We start from the raw sequence: 26,777 nt of genomic DNA, 5'->3' as shown, positions 1-26,777 counted from the left end.
GTGYGAACAACACTGAAGCTTCACACATTTAACGGTTGTTGTGAACAGAATGGTTCACTTCTACAGCCATCTTGAMCGGTGTTGACTACAAACATTCTGTTGTAGACAGAGTTGGTAGTTTTATTTAAATCACAGTGTCGCCCCTTCGCCTTCGGCAGCAAGTCTTAGTTGGATAATCTTTTGAAAAAAATAATAAATGTAAATTTAGCACAATAATTTCTTGTTCCAGAGAAGATGAAGCAAAATTCTTGAAATGTTATGTTCCACAGTGCGCCCTCTTTGCTGCCCTCCTGCAACAGCCACGGATCCCAGAGATGAACCATTGTRCTCGTGCCTCTCAACTGCTCTTAGACTGAGGGCTATTGTCACCACAGGGTGGGTGAACGAGACATGGAGGGAGAGTAGGCAGGGGAGAAGACAAACAGAGACAGTGAAGAGGATAGAAAAAGAAGAAAAGGACAAATAGATGGGGGGAAAAAACCCCCAAAAAACAAAGAAAGAGGAGTCCAACCTGGGCGGCGGCCAAAACAAAGAGGATTGTGTGGGCAGGGTGGCGAGCAAAGGAGGTGGGAGTGAGGAGATGAATTCCAAAACAACCATTKCCAGACATGATACTGAATATATTTGGCATAAAGAGGGTCCGGAGAACACACTCATTGCTGACGGCTGTCTGGCTTTGTGAAAAGACGAAGCTGTGTGTGTCTCACTATGAGTGCGGGACAAGAGAGCTGGACAAATCCTATTTGGAAGTGGGGGATCTAATAAGACTTATGAGTAGCTGATATTACCGTTTGATGTGCTCACATATATTTACTATTCACACTGATGTCTGCTGATGTAAGCTGCTGAAAGATTTACACATGAAATTGGTCTTGATGTTATTTCTCAGCGAGTGTGTAGGCCCGAAACACAACACACATCAGAACACCTTAAGATGAGAAGTCAGTGTAGAAGTAACCCCCAGCTTTACTCATTACTACCTCAAATGACAATCCTGTTGCTTGCAAATGACATCATATCGGAATTCAATATGCAGACTTCAATTCTAATCATGCTTTTCATTTGATGCATATATATGACTACGTTAGTGCTCAGTAATTATTGCCAGCTGCTGAAAGCGAAGGTGGGGCAATATTGGTTTTGCCAGTGTGTTCATTCACCTGTAGTGTTTTTTTTTTTTTAAATAAAACTTTCAGAAAGTTATCGAGTTGACAGTGACAACTTATTGCCTTTTGGAGTCAACCTGATTCAAGATGTCATAAAGCAATCTTAACACAACAAAGGGTATTACTCAGCAAGTTTACAGCTAACATTTGGCGTGGTTGTAGCTGAGCATTGTCCTCAACGCATACTTTGGGCACACACATTCTTWAAGGTCGTCTTTCTTTAAAAAAGTTTTTTTTGTGTATTTTCCAGGCAAATTATTCARTTTTATACTGTAATAAGTTAACCAYGKAAGTTGTTATCAAAATGCTGTATTTATAAATAAAATAAACTTGACTTTCCATCATAAATGCCTTGAAATTGACTTGTTTCTTTAAGAAACTTCTACCATTTCTGACACTCCCACTTTAGCACGTCTTCACAACAATGCTTCGGGGGAGGGGCGCTCTGTGGGGCGGGAGCTCGGCAGCAGACTGAGCTCCAGGGAGGAGCTTTGTGTAAATGGGCGGTGCTTTGTACCAGCGTATGTGTAGGCAGCTCCACATGGCTACAGGAGATTCAAGGATTTCTSAAACAGGCATGAATGAGTCAAAGCAACACTCTTGGTGTGTTTTTGATGAGGGGACGATGACTTTACAGCATGTTATAAAGCTCCAAAAAGTTGATTTTGCATAGCCCCCCCACCACCAAAGGAAAAAAATCTTGCCATTAACTGTGAGAGTTGAACCCGTTTACCTGAAATGCATTCAAGGAATGCTAGACCTTTAATTGAATTATTAATGTTACCAGGGCTACAGAGGACAGTTTCTGTTAGCCACTGATAATCAGGGATAATTATCYGCATGATGAGGTATAATTTCAAGAAAATTATCCTGCTTTGACTTACAATAGGCAAGAACGGACAGAACCTTTGTTCTTTTCATAGACCCCCCATCTTCTTGTTTTAAAATAATTCACAAAAGGAAAGAAAGAAAGAAAACAAATAAATAAATGTAGGAGCCGTATATACAGTATATCTCTCAACATCATCCAGAAACTGTTGCCAAGGGACTCAGTTATGGATGGTGTTTTTATGTTCCAGTACAGCAGGACAGTGATAGGCTGAGTGAATATCCTCCCTGTATTTATTTTCCTCCTCTGTTGTATTGAATGGTGAAGAATGCTACTGATTCTTCTCATTTCAGTGCTTATTGACTAATGTGGTGCCACGGYGTTTCTGCTGAAATGCAGCCTCATCGTCTACATCCTGTTTCCGATTTTATATGAGTCAAACATCCCAGAAATGAATTATTAAAGACTGCATTTTTCTCCTATCATTTCTACATAGATTAGCATTGTTGCTTTGAATGACATGCATAAATAAAAACTTTCACTTGATTTGAAGSGGGTCTTTTTCAGGATCAGATGAGGATCATTGTTATATGTAGTAATTTCTGAAGAACCAGGAMGTTTAGTAGTGCAGCTTCTTGTTTGGCTATGGTTGAGCCCTGGCAAACGCAAAGGGAAATGACAAAGCATTGATTCGCCTACTCAAGGCTGGCAGCAGCTGATTTCAGGAAATTGAGCAGAGTTGTGGGAGTTGAATAAGGGGACAGTGGTGAACAGATGTGCGATGTGTTGTGTTCAAGTGAGTGGAGAAAGAAAAAAATGCACTTTGTGATTGATTTTATAGCTTATTAGTTGGCTGTGAAACAGAACTGTTAAATTGTTTAAACCAGATGTGGAAAAGAATGCAGTAAAGTAAGGACAGTTTCTTGACCACCCCTTACCTTCAAAACACTACTTGCTCTTCCAGGTAGACTTGGAAAAACAGGTCTGGAACTTTGTAGGATTATAAGTTTACAAGAAGTTAAACTAAAAAAGCTGCTGTTCCTCTTAATTTGAAATTTATTATCTATAGAAACAGCTGTAGGAAGAACAGCAAATCTTTGTCACCAAGAAGATTGTAAGAGGAAGAGTAAAGCACGGTGGTGGTTTCCTGAAACTTTGGGGATACTTTACAACATATGGGGAAGGGGATTTGGTTTTAATTGTGTCCTCTGTTTTGAAGAATACAATCAGATTTAGCAAGTAATATCATCAGGGATGCACATGTCCCAAAAGTGTTCTGCAGAAGGACAAACAGCTTAAAAAATACGCCCAACACCATTAGGAACTATGTTTAGCTCACAAAACAGAATCCCAGAAGTGATGGTATGACCTACACAAACACCTGAACTGACTCAGAAGTGTTTTTGGAATCAAAAAGAAAAATTAAGCTTGAAACATCCACAAAATATCAGCAGTTAATTCATCAAGATGTTTGAAACATGCTTACTGAGTTCCTTAAAACCTCTCCTTCCGACAGGTTCAGTCTCGTTTCTTAATTTGCTCAGCCGATTTCAAATTGTTCCACCTCAGTCAGATTTACACAAGCAGCTTTGTCTTCCTCCTCCTCATCATCATCTTCTTTGATTTTCCGTTGTCACTTCATGGCATATTTCCACACCTGTCAAAAACTTCTGCACAGTGCCTTGCGTCTAAATGTGTTTTTAGTGCTGTAGAGTGAAGTCTTCATTTTTCACTTCAGCAGCACAAGTTTGAAATTCAAACAAGCAGGGAAAATACCCCCATCAGGATAAGGTGAGGATGAGGATAGGGGTCAACAAAGAGAGGAAGGCCTTTTCGGCCTGTTCAGACGTTTCAGAAAAATAAGCGGCACATATTGACTCCAGTCAAGGCCGTGCAGTTGGAAGGGCTGACTTACGTTTCAAAGCTCGACTCGTCCCTCTTCAACCTTCCCTGCCACTCACTTTTGAGTACACGCTAGGAAATTCATCTCATGTGCAACTTTTTTCTCTGCTTATGATTCTGTGAGTGTCTGTCTGTGTTGTAAAGCGTCCCTCAGACACTCTTTTTTTGTCTTTCCTGGGGGAGAAAAGCTTTTTTTTCCCTCCTAGGACTTATTGATGACCGATTCTGTGGGGTAGCCTTCAAAAACACGCCGACGATGAAAATGTAAAACTTCACAGCTGGCTTGAAACAAACCCTGTCTCTTTTTCTTGCCAACTTTTGATGTTTCTGGCTTTTTCCCTTTTTTTCTGCTTTAAGTATCACCGAGGAGGGAGGGTATTTACCGAGGAGATTATCTATGTAGGAGCTCAGACAATCTCCAGCGCTCTGAAAGCACAATAGACCACCACATTACAGAACATGTCAGTTCTCTCCAAGCCTGCTATTTGAAAACAATAAAACTATCAGGTACTTGTGAGTTAATTTTGTGTCTTGCAAATGCTTGAAACCAGCTCCTCACTGTGCAGCCAAGGGTTTCAAAACTATTTTCAGTCTTTGTGCAGCAGAATAATTTATTCTCTGCCCTGTTTTTACAAAAGTATTTCAGGCATGCAACATGGCATCTGTCATTAATGAATTAATTAAAATACTTGCATTTGGTCAAGTAATGCATATTGCCTAATGCCTTTTTAGTTTTAGATGAAGATAATCTTAAAAGGAAAAATGATGGTGTTGGATGGTGCTGTGAATTACTCTCAGCTACTACCACATCCAATAATCCGTCTATCCATTTATCAATCTATTACCTGCTTCTTCCTTTGAGGGTCATTGGTGCCCATATCCAGCAGTCACTGTGCGAGGGGCGAGATACACCCTGGACAGGTCACAGGTCCATCACAGACATCAAATAATTGCATCAATATTACATTAAATAACTAGAAGCACTTGGAGAGTGCAAACCTTCGTCCTGCAATAGAGTTAATGCGCAAAAGGAGAGATGGAAACACATTTGCCAAATAAGTTCTGACGTAGCGAACATTTAAGCAGGCAGTATGCACGGGATTTCTTCCTGGTGGAGTCCAATGCAAAAAAAAAAGTCAGACTCGTCAGCCGAGGTTATTCATCCACAAACTGGTCCCGGATTAAGCTACWAAATTTTCAGCAGCAGGACCCTCCTCCCGCTGTGGGTGTCTTCTGTTATTCCCATAACGTGAAGGATTTCTTTTTCTACGTTTCCAGACAGCATGCAACATCACCAAAACTAGTTGATTACAGAATAATCACAACTTTCCTGATAGTAGACATCCTGGGATGTGTAGTCCCAGCGAGTGTGTGACTTCTACATCCTGTTTCCTACAGGCATGCGTCTGACATAATGACACTTTGCATAGCCTGGCTGATTCGCTCAAATTAAAAGAAAAATTCCTGTATCCGCATCGTGATCTGGAACATCACCAAAATTTAATGATGTGTTCCTTTTGTCAATACCCACAAGTAGTAAAAATGTCATGACAATCTGTCCACAAGTTTTTGAGTAATTTTGTCCACAGACAGACAGACAGACAGATATACGCGACCGAAAACATTACCTCCTCCCTTGGTGGAGGTAATAAATATCTGTGGTAGCCATCTTGATTTGGGGTAACAAATCATTAGGCAGCTGCAGATGTACATCCAATCATAACTTTGAGAATTCATTGGATTTCATCCAGTGGGTCACAGGATATTTTGCTAACAGAATTGACTCTAAAAATTAATGCTAAACTTTTAAGCAAATGGCCATACCACCCTGAACATGCCAGGTCTTGTCTTATCTTGGAASCTAAGCAGGGCCGGGCCTGGTTAGTAATATGGGAATACCAGGTGGTATGAAAACCAATGTAGGAGTTGCACCCACATTGGTCAGTAGCAATAGAAAACCTTTGACCACAGGTCACAGATCGCCTTCTTGGCAGATGGATCAGTGGTTAGCGCTGTCGCCTCACAGCAAGAAGGTTCGATCCCTGGTTGGGACCTGGGGTCTTTCTGTGTGGAGTTTGCATGTTCTTCTGTGCTTGCATGGCTTTCTCCGGGTACTCCGGTTTCCCCCACACCCCAAAAATATGTACAATAGGTCGTCTTCAGGCCCAGGCCACCCTTGCAAAAGGGATCTGCAATCTCATTGGGATTTGTCTGGTTAAATAACAGTAAAAATAAAAGGATGTCAAGTAGTTTAAGCAAAGATCTTGCACAATGTGTAGTCCATGGAGAATGTGTTAGAAATCATACATGTCAACCCCCTCGGATGTTTACCTGTATAATGAGCCTCAAACATCCGTATTATTTGTAAAAAATCTGTAGCACTCGCACCCGCGCAGAGAGGAAAGAAGTGCAGAACTTATTTCAAGTCTTATTTCTAGCTGCAGAACAAATTGGAAGATGGTTATTTGATGGTTTTTTTGATGTCCTACAGGTTCTGACATATAATAAGAAATAGACACCAAATTTTTGCACAGTATTTGAAAGAAAAAGAAATTATTTTCTGTTTTTAAAGCCAGTTGGCCATGGCAACTATCTTAAATGAGGTTGACTCCAAAAAAGCTAATCRGTTGTTGCTAGTTTTATCAAAATTCATCTAGCGGTTTTGTTGGACTCACAAGCGCAACTAAATTATCATTTTCTGTTCATGACAACAGGCAATATATGTTTATTTTCTCTATTAGAGGCTGTTTGTATTGCAGCACCTTTAAATCCTGTGTTCTGTTAAATACAATTCGTTTTTAGCACTGCCAGTCATGYCAGAACAAAACAGTGCCTTTGGGTGTTTTCTGACAGGACTAAAACACGAGCACGGGACAAAAGCATAACGAGTAGTTAGTGAAGAAAGACCAAACGAACCTCACTCAACTCGTCTGAACATCGTTTCAATTAAAACAAACCTMGGCGAACTTCTAACAACTGTTAGTGCTCAAAGTTTCTTTGTTGGCTGAGCCACTTTCAGAACCTTCTTCCCTCGTAAATCCATTTGATCAATCGGTGATGCATGTAATGTGAGCCAAGCAATAGTGCTAGAGGGGAATTTCATTTAAGTCTGTCACACCAAGCAACGATTGGAATGAGGCGACCAATTCTCTGTGCAATTAATCCACTGTTTTATACCAGGATGATGAAGAGGAGAGGAAAGAAAGGAGGAATATACCAAATTTCAGCAGTTCGACTTTGGCCTTTTCCACATGGGAATGTTGTTTTTTTTCCAAATAATAATTCCTCATAAAATATTTATAAAAAAATATTGGCAACAGAATTCACGAGGAAGTCTCCAGCCTTAAAATGTTTGCTGAGGCAAATGTCCAGGTCTAAAATGCAAACTCATATTAAAAATAGTTACTCAAAACCTGGTCCAAATCTGTCTATTTTTATTTCAAACTTCCATTTTGGTCAATTAAAGCTGCCAAAATCATAAAAATGATTAGCAGCATGATAGCTTAGTGGTTAGCACTGATGCCTCACAGCTTAAAGGTCCTGGGTTCGATCCCCATTTCTAACCTGGGGTCTTTCTGTGTGAAGTTAACATGAGTTTCCTCCCACAGACCATAAACAGACATCAGGTTGCCTCCTTGTGATTTTGATGGGATTTGCCAGTTTAAATAAAGGTTATTAAAGATATATTTAAAATTTTGTGGATGCAGGGCTGAAACAAACAAAACCTTTTACTTATTCATGTGTGGATGAGGCTTTGGACTCAGAGCTCAGGTCCAATCAAATGCAAAGCAGAGACTTTGCACACAGGTCATCTTTAATTTGCCCCAGGCTTTGGAGGGATTACCCAATCCTGCTCTCTTTCAGGAGGAGACATCTTGGATAGAGGCTTGAGTGRCTCTCCTCTTTTCTTGATTCTTCAGCACCAGCCAAGCGCAGGATGAAATAAAAGAGGCGGGGGGAGATTACGTGTGCCGATGGCACGGAGCATCTTTAAAAAGCATCTGTGTCCCAGCGAGATGCCACAAAAGACGAGCTCCGCATGAATCCTCGTCGCTCTCCGTGGGGGGCTCCCCCGCTTTCTTCTCTCTCTCTCTCTCTCTCTCGCTTCTTTGTTCCGGAGTTGTGTGCTTCCCTGCACTCCTCCCCACTCGACAGATTCAGCCTTATTCTCATCTTCCAGTCAGATTTATATCACCAGCTCTGCATTCATCCTGCTCCGTCTCTCCTTTGTGTCCCTCCTCCTCAGCATAGTCTTTGGCTTTCCAAGGTGTAAATGGCAAATATTAAGGTTTGTCTAAGCATCAAAGAAGTCTTGCTGTTAGCACCAAGAAATTAAGTCATCATTGTATTAGTGTTTGCATGGTAACAGTGGTTCACAAAGAGGTTAGCTTAGCAGATGGGACTCAARTGGAAAGAAAGAATGAACAATAATTAAAGGACTGAAAAAAATGAATAGAAATGTGTGGGAAAGGTTTATATKTTTATACCTGAGTGCTACTTTTGTTAGCAAAGTCCCACAATATTGCACAAGATGCACATCATTTTTAGGATTTGACCAAAACAGCAATRAAGCTGTCATTTTCTCATCATTTYATKTTAACACTCAGGAAGCAATAAAGATAAATGACTTCAACAAATGCTATGTTTTTAACAAGAATTTGTATTTTACAATATTTTAGGATCTATTTATTGTAACTGTGTTATAAAAATGACTATTTTGAGAGAAGCCCTGATGAGTTTTTATTTTAAACTCACACGAGGTTTTGCAGAAACCCCTCAAAAAACGCGGAAAAGCCTAAATATCACACAAGCATGAAGTCTGAAAAATGGATTTAGACATTGGAGCATATTAATGCAAACTCCCTCCCCCTTGAGTCTCAGCCTACAGCGCTGATAGCCAAACCCAGAGGTTCTCCACTGTTTGAGGCTCCGTGATGCCAGAAATTCCAGCCTGTTTCACTGTGACAGCTTTAAGTTGTGAAAGCTGTCAGCAAAGTGTGATAACCAACTCAAGAGTTTGTTGAAAGCAGGCGGAGCTTCGGTTCGCTGTCAGCGATACGAGCCGACAGATCAAATAAGGATTCACGAGGAGAAACAGGCTGAGTCGGGCTGAGGAACGAGAGTGATTTTACACTCACCTGGATCAGTGTCAGGTCCTCCAAGTTGAGCCTGAAGAGGTGATTTCTGTGGGAGGAAATAAATAAAAACAGGTAAGTGAATGGAGAAATACTTCTCAAGATGAGAAAAAAAAGTTCATGCAGATTCTTTGCACGTCATTAGCATCATTCAGTAGTACAAATGAGCTGAACATAAAGTCCAGAGAAAAAGTCCAGGAAAAATAACATCTTACCTGTTGCAGATAAGTTTTTTTAAGCCTCAGTTTAAAAAGATGTGTTAAGAGTTTATCACATTTGTAATTCTGTTTATAATTCAGCTCTTTCTTGTGTTWTTTAGAGATTCACTCATGCTCATTTCTTCAGTGTTTCCCTCTGTTGTTTCAGTTCTCAGTTCACACCTGACCTGCGTTTGCTATTTAAACACAGCTGTTTCAACTCAGTAACCCCCCCCCCAACCCCCTTATATTCCTCTATGAGATCATACTGTTTCTGGTTTTCATATCCTGCTCACCTACCTGTTGACTTTTTACACTTTGTTTCTGTGTTATTTTATGTTTTTTTTTTGGTGCTTCAATAACCTCCTGTTTTATTTATTCAAGTTTTAGTTAGATTTTTTTTAAATTGGAGTTCAGTTTTAGTTAGCAGCAATCCATTGTGTTCATGTAGCTCATCATTCAAGTCAAACTTAAACTCTTTCTCCAAGCGGAGGCTATTTAAAGAGTATCTGCAACAGATGAGATATTTATCATTCATAAACATCAAACAGTTTGAACTATCCCCTAAAAAAAGAGATCTGACAACCACTAGTCTTTCTAAAACAATATTCATGTTTGTTTGTTTTTACACTGGTATTCATCAGAGGAACCTCAGGCTATTCCTTACTTTTTCACTTGTGTAGTGACRTTTCACAAAAACAACAACCACTGTTGTCTACAAAATAAAATAATTTGAAAACTTCTGCAATCTCTTATATTAGTTAATACAAGTCTTATATCAGGTCATAGGAGGAGCCTTTAAAATCCTGAAACTTTCTAAACTCATTAGTGGCTGGAGCTCATTGCTGAAGTAAATGATGAATGAGTAGATTTAGCAGAAGTCTAATTAGGACAACCACCATGACTAGATAAAGCATAGCCTCGTTTTTGATGCAGGTTTAGTTAGAAACTGAAAGACAATTACACCCTGGCAGCTTATGAATGCAACATGTGCACCAGATAATATGGTGTGCCTACAAGAATGTTTCCTGTGCGCACCTATTTTAAATGTATYATTTTTTCACCAACGTCCTCTTTGAAGCATTGTAAACGTTTATGACCTACTGATGAATAATAATATGAACAGCCCGWATATATTTGATGGTTTGTTTGATCAAAAACAAGCAAGTTTTTAGTGCAATCTCAAATCTATTTTTTTCCCAATATGATCCATCATAGAAAACATTTTTTAATTTGTAGAAAAAGCCCTGAGCAGAACTCTCAGCAGAAGAGAGGACAAGAAAGCCATCATTCATGTTAGCATTTATTGCTTTTTATAGGTATTTTATTCCAGAGTTAAAATTATCTTCACCAATACACCTGCGCACAAACACACACCTACACACGCACATATAGGTTTAAAACTCAGTTTGCAGAGATCAGTCTCCTGRAGAGTGGCTATCAGACAGGTCTGAATATGGCCACAGCCTCCTGTTTTACTGTATTGATATTTACATCGATCCCGCTTTCCTTCCATTATCTCTCATACTTCTGACTCAGACTGCTGCCATCAATCTATTCACATTACCTTTCAGTGTCAGACACTTAGCAGCTGTTGAGCTGCCGCTAACTATTTAACTAAAACTCTTTTTTTCTCTTCTTTGATCACAGCAAGAATGTGTTGACACAGCAGTTTATTATATTATATTATATTACACTGCCTGGTCAAAGAAAAAAAGTCTCCTCCAAAAAAAAAAGGTCACACACTAATATTTCATTGGATCGCCTTTAGCTTTGATTACGGCTTAGTTTTCTCTGCTTGATGCCAATGATTTGATGCTTCTCAAACAGATCGACATATTTTCCATGACCACAGAATGTGTCTTTCAACATGGTTGTTTGAGAAATGAGAAGCAACTCATTGCACCAGTTGGGGTTAAATAACTTTTTTGCCAGCTGATGGATAATCACCCTGGTAAAAATGATCCAATAGGAGGCTAGTACCTACAGTATTTGCTTAGTTAAAMCAGGAGCCAACCTTTTTTTTTTTTGACCAGGCAGTGTATTATATCATATTTTCTTATATTAAATTAGGGGTGCACCAATTGCAGTTTTCTGGCCAATTACTGATCTTTCAAAAAGCCTCACCTACCAATGCCAATTTTGGCAAATACCAATTTTTGTTTATAACTGACACTGTCACATGTTATAAGGTCACAATACACCTTTGATGTTCCAATCTTACTTTACTGAAAAACGTTGAACAATACCCTCAAAACAACACAAACGTGTTTCAACTTGACATTAGGTAGTGCACACACAAGTGGCTGATTTTCAGACATTTGCAGGGGTAGATAAAATCAGAGGATAAGATTTGCTTCTCATGCAAGTATTAGATTTTTTTGTATTGCATTATTGCCTGCTGCCAAAGGTAAAAGACAATGTTTTTTGCTCATGTATTTGAGCATTTGTTTGTACATTAAATATTTCATAAATCACTCAACAGATTTGGTCCAAACTTTTAGAATATAATGGTTTGGCTGAAACTGACAACTGTTTAAATTTTAAAGTCAACCAGGATAGTCATTACAGTAATGATTTTAGTAAATGCAAAAATAATGACTATAGATCAGCCAGTTTTACATATCTTGAGCCAAGATTGGATTTGGCAGTAGCTGATGGTCAATCACAGCACAAAGACCACCCGAAATAATGTTTGTTTTCTAAATGGTTATAACGCTGTCCTTTTTCAACATAAAATGATCACCCTGGAATAAAAGGCTGAGAGCTATATACATTCCTTCAATCAATGCTAGGTCWTTAACTTGCATTTCCGAGTTTACCTGCATGTTTTCTATCTTCCGAGACCTTTTATTTGTCCATTTACACAGTTTTACAGATGAGATTTTTCTATTTCACTTCTGGCACGTGTTAGAAAAACCTCCCTRTGCTCACTTTCCTTTCTCGCCCTGTTTTTTCTGCTCCCACACCAGATGGTTTTTCTGCTGTCTCTTGTACATCACGTTGTGATTGCTTCTCTCTACTGACACCTAGAATCATTAAACTGAGTCCAGCTCAGCTGCACACACACCATCACTGCATACATCTGTGCTCAGAGACAAACTTTGTCACTTTTATTTTTTAATACAGTTCAGACATTTATTTAGATATTATTTTCCTCTTCTTTTCTGTTAAGGCCATTGGCAAAATGAAGTTAAATAATATGTGAGTGCCTTTAACTGATTTATTCAATATTTGATTTATTTAACCATTCCAAAGTTTGTACCAAACTGTCAATACAATAACACATTTGACTTCAAACTTCCATATATATTTTTTTAATTTAACAAATATATCACATTTAGTTTTATCTCCATTTGGACTAGGCATTAGTTTAAAAATTAAACTCAAAAACTCTTTCTCCAATCCTAAGCCTATCCAATCTACAACAGGTAAGATATTGTTTATAACCTTTCTACAAAACCCCACTTCTAAAATTCTGAACCAATTCTTCCCCMCTGACACCTTGAGTACATTTTACCATGAGATTTACCAATCTGCATTGTGAGGAACATGATGTTTTTCCATAAAATGCAGGGGAATCTGAACATCACAACACAAACAATACAAGTGTTCACACACAAACACACGCTGTGATGCATTTGGCTGGGCTTCAAAAAGACAATGGACCTTGCTCTCCAAAGCCATTTTTCTTTGGCCTCTGAAGACAACACAGAGAAACTGATCATTAGTCATGCGTGGCCACAACTAAAGCAGTGAGCAAAAGAATAAAAGATAAAAATMGTATAATAAAGAAGCAACAAAAAAAGAAAAGAGAGAAAACCAGAAGGAATTAAATGAGAGGATTTTAAAAAAAATGCTGATTTTGGATTACCTGGCACCGACGATCAGTTCGTTCTGACCAGGGTCAAAGGTCAACTGTGAGTAATCCACTGTGCCGTCTGCTTTGAACCTGAACATCCACGGCTCCATTTCTGCCAAGAAACACCAGAGAACAGAACAACAGTGAGTCAATCAGAGCATTTATTACCAAAGCATAGGGAGTTTCAATTTAGTCTACACCATGTGTTTGAATGAGTTTTGTTTTTACATATAGTTCATTTTATTTGCAAATCCATTTGGTTACTTTAAGTGTGATAGAACAGATCAACAAACTGCACATCTGTAATGTTTGGACTCCAGTCAAATCAAACTTGGTTATTTTTGAGCAAAATACTGTATAATCTTAGTCTTATACTCTGGGATGAGAAGCGGAGGGCGGGTGGCCAATACCTCCAAAAACKGTTATGCATAAAGCACATGCAAAGCAATCCAACTGATTACAAACTACATAACAAAACACTTTACATTTAGAAAGAAAGATTTGATTGATTTTTAAATTTAAAAACAGATATTTTTAAACATATTAAAAATAGAAAAAAAATCATGGAGAATTAATTCATTTCAAATTCTTAAATCAAAGAAACTCCAATGCATTGATTAGTTTACTTAGGCATTCACGATTAACTTGAAAGAGGCCATGAAACATGAAAATCACACGGCTGATGGGAAAATCCTTTGATTTTGACACACTCCTCTTGACTGAGTGGCTTAAAAAACATCTTTTTCACAAATCAAGACTCAAATATTTTCTGGAGCCTGAGCTTGTCCCTGTGCTGCTGGGAATACATGCCATCATAAAGGAAAATGGAGATATCCCAGACGGAGACTGACATCTTATCCACAACATGCCTGTTCTCCTGGCGCCCAACCCATTAACCCCTGACCAATCAAATCCAGCGACAAGGACGGCCTGTCTACCGTCTGGTTACCCGATAGGTTCAGTCAAGGGTGGTCAAGCAGTCATCGTGGTGACTTATGTTCTCCATTACTCATCACCTACTTGATTTGTAGTCACAATAACTTTACTGTACACACAGGTTGGGTTACACATTGAGGGACCATGGCTTCTCCATAAAGAACTTTATAAAATATTTAAACTCACAAGACGCTGAATTCTTTCTTGTGGTTACATATTTACAGTATACACAAACAAAATATTTCAAAGAAACAGTTTTTTAATTTGTCAGGGAGCTTCTCCATCYGAACAGAGGGAGAGGACAGCTTGAAAATTCTCCTCGCAACACATTATCTGCTTCCTCGGGCACACCTGTCACATGGCGTTTCAAATGAAGGCACACTCTCTCGTCCTTGACCRCATCAAACGCAACAACTTCCAGTTTTGGTGACAAACGTGGGCTTTTCTGAGARGTTCAAAACCAAGACAAATCAAGGAAGAAAAAGGAAAATGTCTCTGAAGAACATCTGCCACCTCCAACWCTTGTACTGGAACCAAAACCCCACAAAACATTATTACATTCCAAGAGAAAGTGCTGCAAAATTGACATTATTTTCTGATGTTAATGCTCAAATTTCCAATTAAAGATWCAAAAAAGTAGCAGAAGCATTACAGCTAATGCTACACATGCCAGAGTTTTAAACTCAAATCATCTTGTACTGAAATATAGCTGTTTTGGTCAAACCTTGTAAATAACAATATGTGCAGTCTCATGTGAAACTCTGAGATCTTGTAAGATTTGGTAGTTCTCAGATAGCGTGCCTAGGGTGACCCTCAGCTACCACCACASCAAATCTTAGCTCAATATCTGTCAGACTGACTGAGTTATAACCATCTTTGTGTTGGTTAAGGTTGCTTAACTGTGGCAGGCATCTTGATTGGCACTGACTCTAGATATAGATCAGTTGTAAACGTGCATCCAATGATTACTTTCTGGGTGTTTCATAAAAAATCCATTCACTGGTAAATGAGATCTTACGCTAAAGCTAAAGACAAAGGAGCACACAGCGATAATTAGACATGGTGAAGAGGTCATGACCAACATCACGACTGCTGCTCGTTTCAGATGCTTTAGATGTGCAAATCCTTTGGCTCCACTGAGCTTGTTTTTATGCCCCAAAGAGGATCTTTGGCATTCGGCTGTAGACGTGACAAACCCCTCAYCCACACCCCGCCCCATGGGGAGAGGAGATGGTACTTGACAAACCCCAGCCTTTTCCCATAAATCTCCCAGCCTCACCAGGGGAGGCCTGCCATCAGGGTGATGAAGTGTGTATCTGTATGTGTGTATGTGCRTGCGTGAGTGAGAAGCACAAAGAGAGAATCTTTGTTGGTAGTTTGCAAAAGAGGGCAAAAGGTTCTAATTGACCACAACAGCCTTCAGACAATTTATGGCCTTTGTGACGAGGCCAAGGAGCCATTCATAAACATTCATAAGCAGAATTGATGGACCCTCTCAAGGCTGCGTAGCTGAATATACACAACGTCCCAAAGTCACATTCAACCAGGTTACACCAATTGGTTTAAGATGCTATGACAGACATAAAAGGATTTTGTTTTTGAGAAATGTTATTGCAAGGTGGACAATTATGTAATCATGTGTTTCTGTATGTGTGTTATCAAAATCTCATGAAACACTACACTGATTTTCTTTAAACTCTAAGAAGTTGGATTACTTTCTAAGAACAACTGATTAACGTTTGGATTAAAACCCATTCAAGATGGCTCTACAGCTAATCAGTGTTAACAAACAAACAAACAAAAAAAAAACTATCACTTGGTTTTATTGACAATGAGCTGAAATGTAATTTGGTAGCAGCTTAGAGTCCTTATCACAAATCCTAAGTGCCTGAAGATCATGCAAGATCTTTGTTTGGGGGGTGTTATGCAAAATTGTATTTTTGAACTTTATAACATGTTGCGTCATTCCCTCATCAAAAACATACCTAGTCATGCCTGTTTGAGAAATCTTTGGCTGTGTCCAAAACGGGAGGCCGGATCCTCCGAAGGCCTGAATTCGTCGGCCGCATACGTCACAGCGCCGCGACGGAGGCTGTCCAAAACCGAAGACTCCTCCGATGCGGCCGACAAATGCGTCCTTTCTTTTCCCTGAATCAAAGGACTGGTCCGATGGATCCTTCCCAGCCCAGCGTATCCCATAATGCATTGAGGCCCAACCAAAGATTTTTTATGCTAGTAATGGCGGACGAAGTGAGAGAAAATAATGTTTTAAATAAAAATATGGCAGTATAAAAATTAAAAATTTCCATCTGTTGTGTTTAATACTTTTGTCATTTGTATAGACATGTTTTTAAATACTATTTATGTCAGAAAAAAACACGAAATAAACATGCACCTGCGGCAGGTCAATTAGTTTTTCAAATGTTACCTTTAAGTTAATTTTATTGTTTTGTGGTATTAATAACACTAATATATTTAGATTTTTCTGATTTAAATTCACAGACACTTTTTTCCAGTCTTCCCAGGTTACCAAGGACCCGGCCCACCTCGACCGGGTAGGCTGGGTCCTTCGGAGGACACAGCCCACCGTTTTGGACACAGCATTTGAATCTCATGTGATTGCCATGTGGAGCCGCCTAAACACTTGTTGGTAGAAAGCTCTGCCCTGGAGCTCAGTCTGTGTTTCTTCAAGGAATTTARTGTTGTTATCTAGCATGTTGGATTATATTTTTTATAGATATGGATAACAGTTTTTTTAGTAAGTAACATAGCATCAAAACTGGTCTAAAATAACCACTTTATTGCTAGTTCAGGAAAGGAAACAGAAAAAAAGCATTCAGTTAATTAGCACACAGTACGGTTCCTTTTTAGATTTCATTGCCGCTCTGCAAGTTGCATGGATTCACATCAGCTTCATGTTAAATGTATGTGATAATCTCATCATGGCCATGAAAGTGATGACCGAATCATGGGGGATTGGCTGCTGATGGGACTAAGACGGACACATGCAGGGGTTGAGCTGAAGAATGAAATTGCAGCCAAGGTTGTGAGCCAACAAAAAACCAGCAAACACACACACACATAAATGCACCCCATCCCCCTCTTTCCTCGGCCTCAACTTATCCCCTTAAACCCTTCGACTCCCACCGCCTTATAACAAAACAGCCCATCACTCACGTAGAATTTTGTTATTCCCCGTCTGACATGGAGCACTTGACACAAAGACAAAATGACAGGGTATATAAATATTTACTCCAAGCATCAGAGGACATGCCAGTCTTTGGTCTGCCAGCCCTTGATGTTACGGCTGTGCAGTTCCACCGGACCGCCGTCAGCCGCAACATGTGAGATCAATTCAGAGACATGAATGGCTTTACMGTGTGGTGTAAATAAATGACACAAATAAGGAACCGTTTCCCTCTAAATGCTGCCTGGCAGTACCTTCAGTGAATAGGAATGTCAGCTATTTGTTCACAGAATTTAAAATCTGACTTCTGACTTAAAAAGCTTCCAACAACTCTCCATTCCATATTAAAGATTATACTKTTACGTATTTTCCTAACAGAGCTCGTCTCTCTCAGACTGCAGGTTTATTTGAGGCTCCTAGAGTTTCTAAAAGTAAAATAGGCACAACTTTGAGTTACCAAGCTCCTCGTTTGTGTAACAAACATCCATTTTCTGTCCATAAAGCGGACACCCTGTCTACTTTCTATTTTTGAGGACTTTCTTTTTTTTGATAAATCCTACTAGCTGTGTTTCCATCAAAGATTTTTATGCACATTTTGAAGTATCGCATAAGAAAAGGTGGATGGAAACGGCAAAATTCGCAAAAACTTTCTGAATTTCTCAAAAACGTTTTTTACACTCGCTGGTTTTTGGATTTTCTGAAAGAGTTCACGTGCAAAAGGGAAGATGGAAACACATTTCCCAAATAAGTTCTGACGTAATGAAAATTTACCTCACATGATTGATCAGCTGTTTCCTGCTGTCCAACAATTCTACCGGCTTCTGCTGGACCCTCCTCCTACGGTCAGCATATTCCCGGACATTCCCATACAGTGAAGAGAAATGCATTTCTTTTTCTATGTCTCCAGACAGCATGTAACATCACAAACACTAACTGATATAATAATTACAACTGTCCCAATAGTAGCAACACGTTCCTGATAACTTATCCCCATCGTCCAGAGATGTGTGCCTGTGAGTTTGTGACTTTACTTCCTGTTTACAGCCATAACCTCTACGTCTGAGATACTTTGCATAGCCTGGTTGATTTGCTCCAAGCCAGTTGATGGAAACACGTCTGATTCATATTTTCTTTATTTTCCCCTATTTTTAAAATTTGCTCAAAATTCGCATTAAAATCGGAAACAYGGCTATAGTTAGAGATGTAAAGTAACTAAGTACAAATACTTTCTTACAGTACTYAAGTAGAAATTTTGGTTATCTGTACTTTACTTGAGTAATTATTTTTCAGCATACTTTTTACTTTTACTCATTACATTTTTACACAATTACCTGTACTTTCTACTCACTACATTTTTTAAAAAAGGTAAGAAGTAGAAAGTCGTTATCCTGATAWATTGTGTCTCCTGGACAGAGTGAATTTAATTGTGGTTAGATGAGAAGTATAAAAATATACCATTGACACCCTATTAGCTTGTACAAAACCCACCACAGCTGCACGCCACTAGAAAATATATTTTTTTGGAGAAATCACCTCCCAATAAATGTCAHTTTGGAGAATCTAACTGCTCACTTTTACTCAGTATTTTTACTTTCAATACTTAAGTAGACCTTGTGTCAGAAATTTACTTTTGATACTTAAGTACAAAAAATATCAAATACTTTAGGACTTTTACTCAAGTAATATTTTTAGAGAAGACTTTAACTTTTACCACAGTATTTCTATGATAAGATACTTGCACTTTTACTCAAGTATCACTTTGAGGTACTTTATACAACAGTTAGGCTTGGCCTGAATTTCCTGAGCTATCCCTTAGTAACACTGTTAAGGATTGAAGGAAAAAAAAAATCTTACATTACTGTCTTTACTCCCTCCATTTGTCATATTATTCCCCCCTTTGACCTGTGTTTTTCTTCCTATAGAAATTACACCTGTACCAATCCTTTTGTATTTGTCTGCATCTCCTTCCTGTGTTTTCTCAACACCCCAGTAAGCACCCAGACAAATGGCCATCCATCCTGAAACTCTGCTGGAAGTTTCTTCCTGTTAAAAATGAGCCATTCTTTTTCTCACTGTCAATGCGCTGCTCAGGATGGGGGATTGTAGCAAAGAGGAAAAGTCGACACAATCTGCTGGTTTCTTTAAAAAAATCCTACTAATTGGCTTTTTAGAATGCTCTGAATGTGATTGTTTTGTTTTATAATTGGATTGAGTTGGCTGTAATTGGATTTGAACCTGACTTGACAGGACTTGTTATATTTGCTGTATGGTGACCTGAGACAACTTTTGATGTCGCTATAAAAATAAACTGCATTTAATTGAACAATGCTTCGAGTAGGTGAAGACCTCGCCTGCATTGTTGGAATAAATCTAAAGGAAAACGCAAGGTCAATTTAGACTTCCAAAGTTCTCTCCGCATTATTTCATGACAAAATAAGTTCATTTTACAGCTACAAACTCATACTGCCAGTGCTGTTCTGTGGCTCCAGGGCAGTGAATGAATCAAACAAAACAAACCACAGCAAAGCCACAAATAAGTACACAGTAACATCTTTAAATCTGACATGTATTTAGTGGTTCAGGAGATGAGATGTGCTTTTCAGAGGATGATTGAATCTTTTTGGCCACATGAAAAAAATAAGTAAATTGTATGTGGAGCAAATAGAAGGCACAACATGGACAAGCCCCTGTAGATTATCAGTTAAAATAAAGCAGATCATAGCTGACCTTGGAAAACAACACTCAAAAGTTCTGGAAAAAATCAAGCTCAAAGGCCTTAATTGTCTATAAATTTAAAAGGATCATCCCAAAATGCCTAATTAAAGCATCCCTGATTCGAGTGGCCTCCTGTTGCATTTTATGAACACTATGAGGCCATTTGTTTGCTCTCCTGTTTCCACTCCCATCTTTCTGAGGATGTGTTGGCTGCTGGGGGATGATAAAAGCTGAGCTCGTTCYGCGGCTGTAAAACAAGCCTTTCGGTCACACGCTTCAATGATATTGCCCCCAGCTTGGCCCAAGGAGGCATTGTTTACACCATAGTTCATACCCTTTAAAAGCCTTCAATCCTGCGCATCCAGTAACACTTGTTAAAATAACACCTTATTAATGTTTACGGGTTTACAGCAGAGCTCAAAAGGTTTTAGCCAAAACCTAGAAACTACATTCAACTCMGTTTTCACGAAGAACTGTATCGTTTGGGTAAACATTTATAATGATGCAGCAGAACTTTTTTTTATTTTTTATTTTTTTTACAACCMAACATTTGTGAAAACCACCACACCAAGCAGAAGGCAGTCTTCAAACTTCAGTCTCCTGGCAGCACAGTTGCAGTTTCTGTCAGCCAAGTGTTGTGCCAAGTCAGAAAACCACCGTCCCCGGCGGGGTCAGTCCCATGAGAGGCACGCCCTTTCCTCAGTCAGGCCACAATCATACAGAAGAGAAAAGTACTGTCACTGAAAAGCTACTCAGACAAAMCTCGACCCTGGATTCTCGTGATGAGTAACAACCACTCTATGATCTCTGCGCTGTTTTGACTTTTATTTTAGCAAGTGCTTTGTGTCCCATTAGCTTTCTACGATCCCAGCTCTCCACGGCAGCCTTTCCGCCTCAAAAAATGTCTGTATTTTGTTAGGTTTTCATGAATATGTATCCACGAAAACAAATCCTTGTACTTACAGCAAGCATTTCAGAACTGGCTATAACTCAGTTAGTTTTACAGGTATGGAGATAAAGTTTGGCGTAGACGTAGCTCAGAGTTCTAACTGAACAAACATGCATGGCATGCAAAACAGCAGGCGATATGCTTTCTTTGAAGAAAAGCTAGAAGAAGAAAAGCTTAGCCATGTTTTTATCCAAATTTTAAGCTACTTTTTAAAATGTTGCAAAAAAAAAAAACTAATTAGGTATGTTTCCATCTACTGTTTTGGCAYGAATAAACCAGGCTACACAAAGCGTAATTTCATCAGTTATTGATGTTACACATGGCTGTAAAGGCCCTGTCACACTAGACAACTTATGCCAACTTATGAACATTTTAAAGACATCTAAATTGAAGATGGAATGGTAAAAACCAACAAGAAACTTCTTTTTGGCATGTAAATAATGTAAATCAAACAAATTGAACAAATATATAACTTTTATTAGCAATGTAGACATAAAAATGTTTCAGAAGTTGGCATAAGTTGTCTAGTGTGACATGGCCTTAAGAAACAGGAAGTAGAGGATGCAAACACACATCTCGGGAGAACGGGGAGAAGTTTTCAGAAATGTGTTGCTATCAGGCAAGTTGTCATTGTTCCCTCATATCAACTAATATTGGCGATGAAACATACTGTCCGGAGACGTAGAGAAAGAAATGAAATTCTTATGAGAATATCTGGGAACAGTGGAAACAGCTGATCAGTCATATGAGGTAAATGTTTGCTGTGTCAGAACTTATTCAGCAAAAGTGTTTCTATCTTCCCTTTTGCTCATTAACTCTTKTACGGAAAATCCAAAAACCACATCAAGTGAGCGTAAAAACTTTGCAAAATTAAAATTTTGTCATTTCCATCACTCTTTTCTAATGTAGTACTTCAAAATGCATACAAAAATAATTGATAGAAACACAGCTAATTATGAAAATGAATTTACCAGAGTAAAATTGTCAACTGTAAAAAGAGATGAATAAAAAAAATGTAAAAAACAAAAGAAAAGTAAATCTATTTTGGAAGGTGATTCCTTAACTCCTACTTGTTTAAAACAGTCAAAATAAAACAACAGCATAGTAAACGTTTTTGGCTTTGTTGTGCCATCCAACAGTTAACTRTGGCTTCCATTTAGCCACATCTTCAAAAACTTCCTGGTGTCTTTGAAACTAACCATTTTGCCCAATTATTTATGATGACACTGTCAAGTTCTGGAACTTAAATTTTAATAATTTTAGGTATTTTGGGAACCTAAAACTGACATTTTGTTGATTTTTTTTCATACCTAAGTGCAATACTAGAGTAAATTCACATTGAGTCTCACTACTGTTGAATATGTTGCAGGCAGCAGCAATTTATCTTTGACAGAAAAACCTCTACAACTGAAGACACATTTGTGTTTTTATTGTATTACATTAAGTAAAGAAAGATTTTGTTACCTCTGGCTGAATATTTGTCTTCGTTTGCAATGATAATCCAAAGATAATCTCAATAACTGTTGTGGATCCATATTTAGCATACAGGCAACGTTCTTATTTGAAATTCAGCAATAAATACAAGTAACAGTATTTCTAAAACTGTGACCACATGCAGTGACTAAGTGTAAGGCTCTTGCTAAATCTTTACGTTTCTGTCTGTGTGTGTCCAGAACGATAATGTTGGTCCAAGTTGATTGGGAGCATTGGGCTGCTGTGATCCACGGGGGTATTTTAACGTGTTTGTAGTCCTCCCAGTTTGGCTTAAAGACACTCATGGCAGCATCACACTGCTCATTTCCAACAACAAAGGATTTACCCTACATTACACAGAAGCACAATGACTCACAAAAGAGCAGGATAATGGGTTTAACGAGCCGTTTTGCCTCCCTCACAGAGACCTTGCATACATGTTTATATTTCTGCCTATGTAAACGTGTCTGGATGTTTTGTGATGAGTCATACTTTGATTTATGCAAAAAAGGCTGTACTTTAACAGAAGTCTTCAAGAAAGGTTTGTTAACTTTAAAACTTTGGATAATGAGATGTTTTGAACACCACTTTCATCAAATGATGGAAAAGAAGTTAATAAATTGTAGATTATAAGCTTTCTAATGTTATCTTGAAGAAAGAGACTACATCTTCATGAGACCCTCTGATTTGACAGCTAATGAGGTAAGGAGTTGCACATTTTCCCCAAGAAAAATTATAGAAAATTTAGTCTCAATTATTGTTTTTCAAGAACTGAAAGATTTATTTAGATATTAAGTTGTCAATGCACTGATCCTGATTTACTGCTCTGCAAAAGTGATCATTTATGCAGAAGGGAAAATGCAAAATTATACAAAAATGCAGAAGTGAAATGATGTCATCATTGTGCACACACATGAAAAAACGTGTCCTCTGCATTTAACCCATCACACATGTGAGATAAACACAAGTGGAGCAGCAGCCAGCTATTTAACTTGCTCAGGGAGYAGTCGGGGATTAGGTGTCTGGGCATGGCGAGGAATTGAACTTGTGACTTTCTGGTCCCGRGATGGCTGTCCTACTACTGTGTCACAGCCACTCATGGAATTCATTTGAGCTAAATTATTTAAAGATTGCTGGGTAACAGTAAGATGATTAAATACTGGACAGGGAGAGAATCTTAACAGAGTAACATCCTGAGGTTTCGAACAGCCCTGCAGGATTTATCGTCTAACAAAAACCCTTTAATAAATGTAAAAAAAAATCTCTGAATCTCTTACTTTGTAGGCTTTCTTTAATTTGAATTTAAAGTGGACAAATCATGATTTTCAGTCCTTCTTTTTCACATGCAAATCGTTCAGTTGGGGTCTATATAAAGTGGAACTGCAATGCTTTGGTCTGAATTCCTCCTTAYAACTCCACAAGCCCCGCCCCTTTTCTGTAGCATGTCTCAGATTTGAACTCAGCTCGTTTTGAGGCTGTCTCTTTCAATCCAAATGAGGCGCTTCACACCTCGTCCCCCCTCCATCTTCCAGACCGGTCCATTCCAGTTTGTTAAAGAGGTTTACGACTATATAGCTGCGCAGAAACTTTTTTATTTATAGATTAATTAAAAAAACTTGTCCATCCAGCCTTACATGTTGGAGCCACAGTCTGACCCAGAGCCAGAGGAGAATGAAGACCGCCAAATTGCAGTTGGTGAGTCTCAACCCTATTTGGTAGTTCTGTCACAAATGCTGTGACATAATAKTTCAGAAAACATCATAGAAAGCAGAAAACACTGAACGGGTTCAAAAGCATGACCCAAACAGAACAAAAAGCCACCCAGGAGAGAATAAATTAAACTTTTCTGCACTCCTAAAAACTCCAAACACACAACAAAATGTATTTAATGGCTAAAAGAAGTTGGATTTTTAAAAATGAAAAAAACTCTTGCAAAAAAAAAAAAAAGCCAAAACCTTTGTTTCACAAGCASATTTATAATCTGAATATATCAAATTATTTTAATTTTTCTGCTAAAGCTGATTATCACCTTCAGTGACTTTCAAATTCAGCAGTTCACAAGTTACGAACGACTGAGTGAACTGAAAACTTCATGGAAACGTACTTTTCACAGTGTTTGAAGCTCATCATTAGAACCTGCAGGTGACTCAAAACTTCCTGTTGGAACAGGGTGAGACACATGAACTGAAGAGGTGATCACATCACAAATGCTTTCTTTTTAATAGTATTCTTTAGAAGACAAAATAAAAMGTATGCTCAAATTTATCCCCAAACACGACGCTGTCATGTTTCAAACGCCTCTTCAGTCCAAAATAACAGTCGGCTGTCAAAACTATTGACTTGGAGCTATTTCAGTGTGAGACGGCWTTTCAAATGATCTCCTACTAAAGAGTACAGGTCAAAGTTTTTTAATATAACAAAACAAGATTTAATTTTACTTGACATGTTACCAAGCTTTTCAGATAATTTAGTATTTAAATATATTCTCAACTGAAGGCGCAGTTCAGTCAGCCTGCTTTTACAAACCAAAGTGATCACGAGTGCTGATCACTCAGACCAAAGCCTTTTCTTCTCTTCATTGTGAACCAAGTCCGCCTGCAAGCGAAACTGTCAGCCCTCTTTATTAATGCTCCTAAAGCATTAAGCCACCAGGGCTTAATGGGCCAWTCTGGCACATTAGAGTTCACAAATGCACTGACCACAGCTGACCCTCTAGTAGCTGGTGTGCACAAAAAGCACAAGGCTGAAATGTATCACATTAGCTGGGCAGTTAGTCATCTTCGCACTCGACTGGCTCAGAGAAGAGTACCCACTTCAAAACGAAGGCGACCAAAAAATTAAATAAATAAATAAAAAAWWMYKGSMAAGTAAGACCGAACAGGAGACAAAAAGGGTGGCAGAGGAGAGCGCTCATGTCTGAGATGGGTGATTAAACTAAATTTGAATCTTTGCGTGCATGTGAATAACAGACAGTGACCTTGATACTTGAGTCAATTTTACCCGGAGAGCATACTGTGATTATCTGGCTTGGATTCTGCTCCACCGAAAACAGCTCAATGACATTTTACTGCTTTGCCGTGGGAAGACAGGCCAGCATTGATTGCCACTGGTACTGTTTGTCGACTCGGTTTCCCAAGATTTCATTACAGTTTAGCTGCTCAGCTGCGACGCAAAATGGGCGGTTTGGGAAATGAAGTCTTGTGCAGCGTCTAAAAGCTGCAGAGCTCTGAAAGGAAGGAAGACCAGGTCTGCATCGGGTCTCTGATAGATCAAATAAAACAAGTACAGACAGTAAAACAGGAGAAGTTTTCCTACACTGTGACTAAATGCATAGACAGATTATTTTAACATTAAGCAGGTTACTAAAAATATATAAAAAATATTGTATTTTTATGACTGATTAGCTGTGGTGGCCATCTTTAATTAGGCTGGTGGCTAGGTGATTACTTTCTGTAAGTTCTGTTCATGCATGTTGCCAATAGTACGAACACATGAACTAACAGGTAGAAACATCATTACATTATTGCACTCCCATTACCATTGCCAAAGTGTGATAATGTGYATTAAACATAGTTGGTTAGCATCAGAAAATGATGCTTTTAGTTAAAAACATACCCTTTCACATCGCTGTTACCTGGTTACAAGCAGGATATTTTATTTATTCCCAACCCAGCATACAACATGAGAAATAATTAAATGAATGGGTGACAACACCCTGCTGAATCCTACAATTACAGACAGCAGGCACCTAATGGCACAAAACCACCACATAAAAATGCAGTGAAACCAACAGAACGACACGAGAGCAACAGAACAGGGGTCCTAAAGGCACGTTCTGACTTTCATAAATGCCGTCGTTTTATTAACAGTAACAATCAGACATCATGAAGTTTATTTCCACACTAATAAAAGTGTCTTCTTATTTGTCCCTATGTTTGGTAAGGCTCAAAAACACCCTTCTGCTTTTCTATTGCATTACATGAAGAACAAATACAACACTTGACAGATCTGCTGAGCATAATTACAGTTGCTAATATATAATTGCACGTTCAGTGTATGAAGTGGGTTTAGAGAACAATCGTTTCTTATTAAATGCGACTATTTTGAGTCAAACAAGTGGTTCTGTGTCACGTCTCATGGTTTACTTTGCAGCCTGTAAACAGCCATGGATGTTTGATGCACCAAATTAGAACAAGCTAATTATACCAGAGGTCGGATTGTGAAATGAAACAAGCCATACAGGAACAGTGTGTTAAAGCAGGTGCTTTAAATAATTACAGTCAAAGGTCCAAATCTGATTTCTAAATAATGTCAACAATCCTTTATTAAAAACTGCTCACAAATTACAACCTAAAAATGGTACATTTTGCATAAAATGTTTTGATTGTGAACATAACTTTTGACAGTAAAGTCTAATATATATATA

General features: G+C 38.5%; 1 protein-coding gene across 1 annotated transcript in view; it reads right to left on the bottom strand.

The window, feature by feature from the left end:
- Positions 1 to 26,777, bottom strand: part of sema5a (sema domain, seven thrombospondin repeats (type 1 and type 1-like), transmembrane domain (TM) and short cytoplasmic domain, (semaphorin) 5A) — a 178,351-nt gene that overhangs the window by 103,075 nt on the left and 48,499 nt on the right. Inside the window, exons 3-4 of the mRNA XM_014002365.1 lie at positions 13,104 to 13,203; positions 9,036 to 9,081 (exon numbers count right to left, since the gene is read on the bottom strand). Coding sequence (XP_013857819.1) covers positions 9,036 to 9,081; positions 13,104 to 13,203 — 146 coding nt within the window. The remainder of the gene's footprint in view (positions 1 to 9,035; positions 9,082 to 13,103; positions 13,204 to 26,777) is intronic.

The sequence above is a fragment of the Austrofundulus limnaeus genome, unplaced genomic scaffold, assembly GCF_001266775.1.
Source record: "Austrofundulus limnaeus strain Quisiro unplaced genomic scaffold, Austrofundulus_limnaeus-1.0 Scaffold12, whole genome shotgun sequence".
Classification (NCBI taxonomy): Eukaryota; Metazoa; Chordata; class Actinopteri; order Cyprinodontiformes; family Rivulidae; genus Austrofundulus; species Austrofundulus limnaeus.
This window is presented reverse-complemented; position numbering and strand designations above follow the sequence as displayed.